This window comes from Sinocyclocheilus rhinocerous, unplaced genomic scaffold, assembly GCF_001515625.1.
Source record: "Sinocyclocheilus rhinocerous isolate Xijiao unplaced genomic scaffold, SAMN03320098_v1.1 scaffold522, whole genome shotgun sequence".
NCBI lineage: Eukaryota > Metazoa > Chordata > Actinopteri > Cypriniformes > Cyprinidae > Sinocyclocheilus > Sinocyclocheilus rhinocerous.
In genome coordinates this window covers 322262-332399 of record NW_015625031.1, presented here as the reverse complement: position 1 = coordinate 332399, position 10138 = coordinate 322262, and the positions used below count along the sequence as shown (strand labels likewise).

Sequence of the window (10138 nt, the reverse complement as noted above, 5' to 3'; positions counted from 1 at the left end):
ATGCTGTGAATCCCTGTGTATGAAGCCAGTGCACGAGGCCTGAATCAATAACACACACACACACACACAGACAGACACAGAGACACACACACACACACACAGAAACACACACACACACACAGAGAGACACACACACACACACACAGAAACACACACACACACACAAACACACACACACACACACACACAGAAACACACACACACACACACACAATGTGTAATTAAGCACACACAAATATTCTGTGTGATTTATTGAGTGATACTGAGGCTGATGGTGCAACATTTTTTCTGTCGAAGCATCACAGCAGATCAATTTCCTCAGAGACGAGCCTTTTAACACTTCTGCAGCGTCAGACTCGAACCCACAAACCTCACAGTTCCTCTCATGATGAAACACGTCTGTCAAACTCGCTGCCTTAGGCTCTTCTTAAGCCTGGACTATGTATCGTCTGTGTCTAGGTTCATTTTTTTGTTTGTAGTCACATTTATTGATTGTACCCTGCTTAAAAAAAAATTCTTAAACCAGTCTAAGGTCGGTTTTCTGGTCTCAGCAAGCCATCAAGCTGGTCTTTTAGAGGGATTGTGGGCTGAGAGACCACATAAACCAGCTGAGACCGGAAAGCCACCTTGGGCTGGTTTAAGCAGCTTTTTTAACAGGTACAAAGAGAAGACAGGAAATGATGTGGAGGAGGAGTGAAGACAGGAAATGACCAAAGCTGATCAGCTCAGGTTATTCACACATCATTCTGACCACATTAAGAGTTTTAAATTATTATTACAGCTGCAGTGATGAGAGCCTGCATTCACACACACAGTCACACACAGTATTCAGAAAACAGGATCTCAGAGCAATACCAGATTAAACACACACACACACACACACACACACACGTGCTGCTCACATTACAGCAGGACAGAGACATGTTAAACATTAAACGGAGCCATCAGTGAGTCCAGCAGCCCTGACAAACCTCTGCTTCCTTCTCCAGCATTAAATCCTCAGTTTATACTATATTATTGCCTAATTATTTTTTTAAATGAGCAGCATCAAAAAGTTAAATCATGTACAGTACCATTATCATTTTTGCTGCACGTTATATATTTTTAATTCTTTAAATTTATATAAAAAACTATTTTGTTAATAAATTATTTTAACATTATATATAATTTAATAAATAGTATATTTTTAAGCAATATTTTTATTCAAAAAGGATGCATTAAAATGATCAAAATTGGCAGTAAAACATTTCAGTTTCAAATAAATGCTGTTCTTTTAACTTTCTGTTCGTCTGTGAATCCTGAAAAATAAAATGCATCAGTTTCCACAAAAATATTGTGCAGCACAACTGTTTTCAACATTGATAATAATCAGAAATGTTTCTTGAGCAGCAAATCAGCATATTAGAATGATTTTTGAAGATCATGTGACACTGAAGACTGGAGTAATGATGCTGAAAATACAGCTTTGATCACAGAAATAAATTACAGTTTAACAGATATTCACATAGAAAACAGCTATTTTAAATTGTAATAATATTTCACAATTTTACTGTATTTTTGATCATCCTTGGTGAGCATAAACAACCACCATATTGGTTATCACCTATAACAAAATAATTAAACTACTATAATAAACTAAAAAAAAATGTTTAAGTCCCTGCATTCCTAAATACTCATTATTTTATTATTTCTAGATACGTTCTGCTCACAGAGGCTGCATTTATTTGACAAAAAATACAGTAAAAATTGTGAAATATTATTACTGTTTGAAACAGCTGTTTTCTATGTGAATATCTGTTAAACTGTAATTTATTTCTGTGATCAAAGCTGTATTTTCAGCATCATTACTCCAGTCTTCAGTGTCACACGATCTTCAGAAATCATTCTAATATGCAGCTTTGCTGCTCAAGAAACATTTCTGATTATTATCAATGTTGAAAACAGTTGTGCTGCCCAATATTTTTGTGGAAACTGTGATACATTTATTTTTCAGGATTCACAGATGAATAGAAAGCTCAAAAGAACAGCATTTATTTGAAAATAGAAGACTTCTGTAACATTATAAATGTCTTTACTGTAAGTTTAGAGCAATTTAATGCATCCTTGATGAATAAAAGTATTAATTTCTCTGGATGTAAGAGGTCAGAGGTCAGACCTGAGATGAGAACGGGCAGCAGCTCTTTGACGGTGTTCATGGAGTTGACCAGCATGACTCTGTGCTCCTGATGAGTTAATTCCTGCTGCCGCTCGTCAATCATCTTGGCCATCTTCGTCATACCTGTGAACACAAATACAGTCAGATATGTGACGCTTTTATCTGGTGAACAGAGACTGACTGACCAGTTTAGTCTAGTAGCATACTAACCGATAGCACCACTCAAGATCACTTTACGATCTTCAGAAATCATTCTAATATGCAGCTTTGCTGCTCAAGAAACATTTCTGATTATTATCAATGTTGAACACAGTTGTGCTGCCCAATATTTTTGTGGAAACTGTGATACATTTATTTTTCAGGATTCACAGATGAATAGAAAGCTCAAAAGAACAGCATTTATTTGAAAATAGAAGACTTCTGTAACATTATAAATGTCTTTACTGTAAGTTTAGAGCAATTTAATGCATCCTTGATGAATAAAAGTATTAATTTCTCTGGATGTAAGAGGTCAGAGGTCAGACCTGAGATGAGAACGGGCAGCAGCTCCTTGACGGTGTTCATGGAGTTAACCAGCATGACTCTGTGCTCCTGATGAGTTAATTCCTGCTGCCGCTCGTCAATCATCTTGGCCATCTTCGTCATACCTGTGAACACAAATACAGTCAGATATGTGACGCTTTTATCTGGTGAACAGAGACTGACTGACCAGTTTAGTCTAGTAGCATACTAACCGATAGCACCACTCAAGATCACTTTACAAAGCCAAAAAAATAAATGTGAACAAAACAAATTAGAAACGGAATAAGAGATGACGAGGCAATCTAGTGAAATATAAGCAGCATAATTAGAAACAAATATAGAAGCAAAACACCAAAAAATAAAAAATCAGACGCAACATGAAGAAGCATTATGCGATAACACAAGATCATTTGTTAAATAGAAAGTTCAAAAGAACAGCATTTATTTGAAATAGAAGTATTTTGTACCATTATAAATATCTTTACTGTCAATTTTCATCAATTTAATACATCATTGATTAATAAAAGTATTAACATCTTAAATAAAACACTTTAACGGTAGTGTATTGATATTTATATTTCCTAGAAATATTTTAATGTTTTATTGTAAATATTTAAAATATTATTTTCTATTTTTTTTTTTTTTTTACTAAAATGAAAAATACAACAATCTGGAAAGTATTCCGCTTTAATGCATTTCACAAAGCTGAAAATAGATGTAAAACCTACTACTGATTAGAAACAGTTTATGAGCAAATGGTGTGAAATAAATAAAATTGCAAAGGGAAGCAACATCATTAGATAATCATAGAAGCAAAACAAACAAACAAACAAAAAAGTAAATAAATACATTAAAAAAATCAGATGCAACACAAAGCATTAAGCGATAACTCAGGGTTACTTGATGAATAGAAAGTTCAAAAGAACAGCATTTGTCTGAAATAGAAATCTTTTGCAACATTTTAAATGTCTTTAGTGTTGATTTTAATCAATTTAATGCATCCTTGCTGAATAAACATATTAATTTAAAAAAAGCACACATTTTAACAGTACTAAATATTTAAACAGCAGCCTATTTATATTTATATTTCCTATAAATATTTTATTATTTTATTATAAATATTGTTACTATTATTTACTTTTTTTCCCCTTTTGTAAAAAGTTAAACTTCACAAAGCCAAAAAAACAAACACAAATCAGAAACAGATTACAAACAAATAGGAAATAACATAGGAAGTAACATAATTATAGACAAAAAACATATGAAAAAAAAAAAACATGCAACCAAATTCATGTGTTTTTGTCCTGATCAGCCACATAATCAAAACTATTTGTATTACATCACAGTGTGAAGCCCCGCCCTTAGTGAAATCTCATTGGTCTAAATCCTGCTTAACATAGCTACATATAAAACATGACTCATGTTGTTTTTAAATGTATTTTTAACATTAAAATACCAGGTCCCAGGTTCTTGGTGTAAGTGATCAGGTCCTCCATGGACTCCACCACCTCAGCCACGGTCAGATACTCCAGAATCCCTTTACACACACGGATGATCTTACGAACCTGAGATCAGGGAAAAGAGCAAATGTTCTGTCAGCATCGATGCACAAGCTCAGACGCACAGGAACGAAGGCATTAAACGGTTTTAAATGCATCACACCTCGGCCTCATCGAATGTCAGAAGCAGGTCGGAGGTTCCGGACAGGATCCCGCGGGACCCGTCGATCAGATAATCTCTGGCTTGGACAGAATACGGGTCGGCCTTCAGCATCAGAGCCGCCTGAACCAGTTTAGTGCACGCATTCTCAACCCTACAGAGAACAAGACCAAACAGAGAGCGAGAGAGAGTGTTAGTTACTGCCTTTCTTCATCTGATTGTATACTGAAGCTATAAACACTCAGTATCTTAGAAGACTCATCTGCTCACCAAGGCTGCATTTATTTGATCAAAAATACAGTAAAAATTGTGAAATATTATTACAATTTAAAATAGCTGTTTTCTATGTGTATATATGTGTGATCAAAGCTGAATTTTCAGCATCATTACACAGTCTTCAGTGTCACATGATCTTCAGAAATCATAATAATATGCTGATTTGCTGCTCAAGAAACATTTCTGATTATTCAGGAAGGATCCCGCGGGACCCGTCGATCAGATAATCTCTGGCTTGGACAGAATACGGGTCGGCCTTCAGCATCAGAGCCGCCTGAACCAGTTTAGTGCACGCATTCTCAACCCTACAGAGAACAAGACCAAACAGAGAGAGAGAGAGAGTGTTAGTTACTGCCGTTCTTCATCTGATTGTATACTGAAGCTATAAACACTCAGTATCTTAGACGACTCATCTGCTCACCAAAGCTGCATTTATTTGATCAAAAATACAGTAAAAATTGTGAAATATTATTACAATTTATAATAGTTGTTTTCTATTTTCATATATTTTAAAATAATATATTTTAAAATCTAAATTTAGCTGAATTTATCAGTATCATTACTCCAGTCTTAGGTCCCAGGTTCTTGGTGTAAGTGATCAGGTCCTCCATGGACTCCACCACCTCAGCCACGGTCAGATACTCCAGAATCCCTTTACACACACGGATGATCTTACGAACCTGAGATCAGGGAAAAGAGCAAATGTTCTGTCAGCATCGATGCACAAGCTCAGACGCACAGGAACGAAGGCATTAAACGGTTTTAAATGCATCACAAGAAACATTTCTGATTATTATCAATGTTGAAAACAGTTGTGCTGCCCAATATTTTTGTGGAAGCTGTGATATATTTTATTTTCTGAGATTCACAGATGAACAGAAGTTCAAAAGAACAGCATTTATTTGAAATAGACTGTTATTAGAAATGTCTTTGATGTCACTTTTGATCAACTTAATGCATCCTTGATGAATAAAAGTATTAATTTCTTTAAAAAATTATTACTTAACTTGTTAACAATAGTGTAGTTATGTATATTTCCTAGAAATATTTTAATATTTTATTGTAAATATTTGAAATGTAATTTATTTTTATTTTTCCTTTAAAAAAAACTTTACTAAAAAATAAATAATCAGCAATCTGGAAAGTATACACCTATAATGCATAAATTCAGAAACATATTTGCAGGAAAACAATGGCAGACAGTGCAAATCATTACTGATTGGTTTGCAATTTTCAGTATTTTCAAATCATGAATGCACACAATGCAAGTCACTTTTGCAAATTTAACAAAACCTCATCTATGTCAACCAGCTAGATAACATCATCTTGGTGTCAGATAAGTAGAAATTGCAACAACACAATGTAGAACATCACAGAAAACCTAATGTTTACGTTTACAAGCATAAAAATGGATGCAAAAGAATGAAGATGAATTTCAGTGCGCACAGATCATATGCATTACATGTTCTGATTCTGTATAGAATGTATTTTTCAGTTTTGGTTTTAGTCACTCCTCAATACTGTCAGTCCCACATGCATGCTTTTTCACAGTCAGCAGCTCTAAATCACATAGGAGTGACGTATTAGGCCCCAATTCCCACAACTCACACACAGAATAGAGCAGCGCCTGTGTGTGTGTGTGTGTGTGTGTGTGTGTGTGTGAGTGAGAGACAGGAGAGCAAGGTCACGACAGTGTGTGTGTGTGTGTGTGAAGGCTACAGTAATGCATATGAATTTTAATCAGCATTACTGCACCAGGCCACACACGAACACAGACTATATTTCAAGGGAAACAGAGGTTGTCCATTATGTGTGTCAGTGTTTCCAGTAATCCATACGTTCCTCCTGAGTCAGGGATCTGAGCACAGCAGAATGAATTCACGTATGACTCAAAGCAGCTGCGCAGGAGCGTCTCGTCTGCAGCTCGACAAAAAGCTAAAGGCTTTAACATGTCATTATTGTGAATAAATCATGTTTGAGCACAACACAACCACAAGAATGACACAACGTCTGAGTAAACAGCTCAAAACACCCACAAAAACAGCATGTCTGTGGGCTCTGAGATCAGCAGCATCAAACTCAAACAGATAAGCCTCTGTGAACCAGTCCTGCTGGCCTGGAGATGGTTTATGGTTCAGGAGATTTTCAGCTATTTCCTGTTTTATTCTATTTAGTTATTCCCTAAACAGCACCGGGATACACAGATGTTTGTGTAAACTGCTGGAGATTTCCCAGCTGCTGGACTGTGTTCCTGAGGGACCTTCACACTGACAGTCATCTGCAGTGATCAATCAACTGAAAGTCATTCATTTTCAATGAGAGTTGGTGATTTGAAGGGATTTTACTGCGATTCATGTTTTGATTTGAATCATTCAATCATTCAATGTATAGCATTTCTGAATGATTTGCTCACGAATCGAACTGATTCAGTTCAACTCACTGACTCTATTAGTTTGCAGCACTTAACATCCCACTAGAGATGAAATAGAAAAGACTTGAAATAATGTTATGATATTTTATGGTGTTTTCGTAGTTTCTGAAGCATGCAAGCTCCAGTCTCACAAGTCAAAATCACAAATAATATGTTGAATAAGGCAAAATAAATGACTTTGATTCAGAAGATTCAATATCATTAAAATTATTTGGTTCCAGTATTTTTAAAGACTGCATACAACAAAAAAGACAAACCAGGAAGAACAGAAGACTTGGACTAAAATGTTAAAAAGTCTTGTTTGCGTCATTCGGGTTTAGAACGACATGGCATTTTTGGGTGAACTGTCCCTTTAAGTTGAGCTCAATTTTTATGCAAATGAGCAGTGATGTAATGCAGACATTTGATACATTGTTACATGTCGATAATGTTGCCTCAAGTCTCATTTAAAATGAACAACTCCGGTTTGTATGTAGATGCAAATCAACTTCAGTGTGCACAACCCATATACTGAACAACACTAATAATTCTGAAAGATCTGTACAGCATAATAATTCAGAATTCAAGAGTAAAGCAGAGATTTTGTATGATTTCTGAGGCAGTAACGCATGTAGAAGAGCTCTAGTGCTCCTCTCGGGAGGTGTAGTTGTGTTTGCTCATGAGCGCAGCTGCTCCAGCATGTCCACACCTGATTTATTAGTCAACACACCTGCATTAGAGCACTTCCTCCCTCAACAAACACACACACACACACACACACACACATTCACACACATTCACACACACACACAGACAACAGAGTTAGCTAAAATAATGTGCATTTAAATGTACATTTATGCATTTATCCAAAAGCGATTTACAATGCATTCAAGATGTGCATTTTGTAAGCTCATGCATTCCATGCGAATCAAAGCCATGGCATTTCAAAATACAGAAAAAGATGAAGGAAGAAGAGTTTAGAGTTGTGAGGTTGCTGTTGCACACAGATTTTCATTTAAAACTAAAGACTGATGCAGACAAAACAGAGTGCAGTGCCATTATTCACACAGGACCACACACACTTAACATGCCTTCCATGACCTTTACCTTCAACAGAAGGTGTGTGTGTGTGTGTGTGTGTGTGTGTCTTACTTTATAAAGGCAGGCGGCATGTCTCTCCTCATGATGGCATCCTCGGTGGTCTGAACCGTCTCTTTGCCCACCTGCATTGAACACACACAAACACACACAAAACACACAGTAAATACATGTATAAATCATACTATACACACACAGCATCACCACACTCTCAAACGTGAGGCTCATCTGAACGGAAATGCACAAGAGCATGATAAGTTTAATTTCCAGAATATATGACTTTATTTCTTCGGTGCAACACAAAAGGAATTTATTGCATCATTTCCAGAAGGTTTTTCATAATAAATAAACAAGCAAGCAAATAAATAAATACATTTGCTAAACTTGGTGAGTTTGATTCATTTCAATAAAACGGTTAAATATTTCTTTATAAAGGCAGGCGGCATGTCTCTCCTCATGATGGCATCCTCGGTGGTCTGAACCGTCTCTTTGCCCACCTGCATTGAACACACACAAACACACACAAAACACACAGTAAATACATGTATAAATCATACTATACACACACAGCATCACCACACTCTCAAACGTGAGGCTCATCTGAACGGAAATGCACAAGAGCATGATAAGTTTAATTTCCAGAATATATGACTTTATTTCTTCGGTGCAACACAAAAGGAATTTATTGCATCATTTCCAGAAGGTTTTTCATAATAAATAAACAAGCAAGCAAATAAATAAATACATTTGCTAAACTTGGTGAGTTTGATTCATTTCAATAAAACGGTTAAATATTTCTTTAAGAGAGTCAGCTCAGATTCAACGATTCGTTGCCTTCATCACTCAGTGTCAGAGGTGTTCATGTAAGCAGCCGCATTGCTTTTTCAGATATTACAATATTTTAACGCACAAGAATGTAAGTTGAATTTCCAGAATGTGTGACTTTATTTCTTCTGTGCAACACAAAACAAGATAGCCTACATGGCATAGTTTCCAAAATGTTTTTTCATAATAAATAAGCACGAAAATAAAAAAAGCAAATAAATATGTAAATAAGTAAATAAATAAGCAAATAAATAAATAATCAATTTAACTTAGTAAGCTCGATTTCTTTCAATAAAATAGTTCAACATTTCTAGTTTAAGCGAATCAATTCAGCTCAGATTCAATGATTCGTTTCCGTCATGAAAGTAGCTGCATATCAGTTAGAACTTACTACACGTTTACATTGATTTTTTCTTTATATTGCCCACAATGCACACATTTGCAATGATATTTTAATAAAATGGACATTTATTGCAACTAAACGGTTGTGAATCTGTATCTTTAGCTACACGTCATCTTATAAACAAGTCAATAATTACACTGATTTAAGTCTCTCAAGCAATTACAAAATAACAGCTCTCGATTCATTGGTCGTGTGTTTGGCGTGACCATAATGACCATAATGAGTCATCTCAACATTTCCACGTCTGTGAGTCAGTGTTTAATTCCAGATAATCACACGAGCAGGTCTGCTGTCATCCACATGACCTCATGTTTGGTTGGTCTCCAGCATCTGCGGGTTGACAATATGGTCTCGCTTAGGAAACTCAAGGCCACGTTTAACCGTTTTCTCACAAAATTAGCTCACTGATGTGATTTTAACATGATGCAAATAACCAGGCCTGTCATTCTCAGCATATACCTGCAGTAGCCTACTCAAGTCTACTAGTTTATTTCTGCAATGGGATGTGAAATAAGTCCGGTTTCACATCTCTGTGTTATTCTGGTCTCTAGATAAGACTCCGGTTCCTCATGTTCAGACGAATCGTATGACGTTGGATCAGAGAACATTTCTCTGTTTTTCACTCACTCTCTGTCTGCATTTCCTCACAAAAGAGAGCAGTATGTTCTTCTATACGAGCTGCTCAGCTAAAATAGAAACGATGACAGGTGCCTGGCAGTTCACACCACTCACATACCAGCCGTTTGTGTTTAAAACACACACACACAAACACAAACACAAACACACACAC

The 10138-nt window shown here is 35.9% G+C and overlaps 1 protein-coding gene across 1 annotated transcript in view; it reads right to left on the bottom strand.

Annotated features, from left to right (window-relative positions):
* Positions 1-10138, bottom strand: part of LOC107748304 (vinculin-like) — a 38989-nt gene that overhangs the window by 17184 nt on the left and 11667 nt on the right. Inside the window, exons 3-6 of the mRNA XM_016563051.1 lie at positions 4340-4490; positions 4134-4242; positions 2680-2802; positions 2156-2278 (exon numbers count right to left, since the gene is read on the bottom strand). Coding sequence (XP_016418537.1) covers positions 2156-2278; positions 2680-2802; positions 4134-4242; positions 4340-4490 — 506 coding nt within the window. The remainder of the gene's footprint in view (positions 1-2155; positions 2279-2679; positions 2803-4133; positions 4243-4339; positions 4491-10138) is intronic.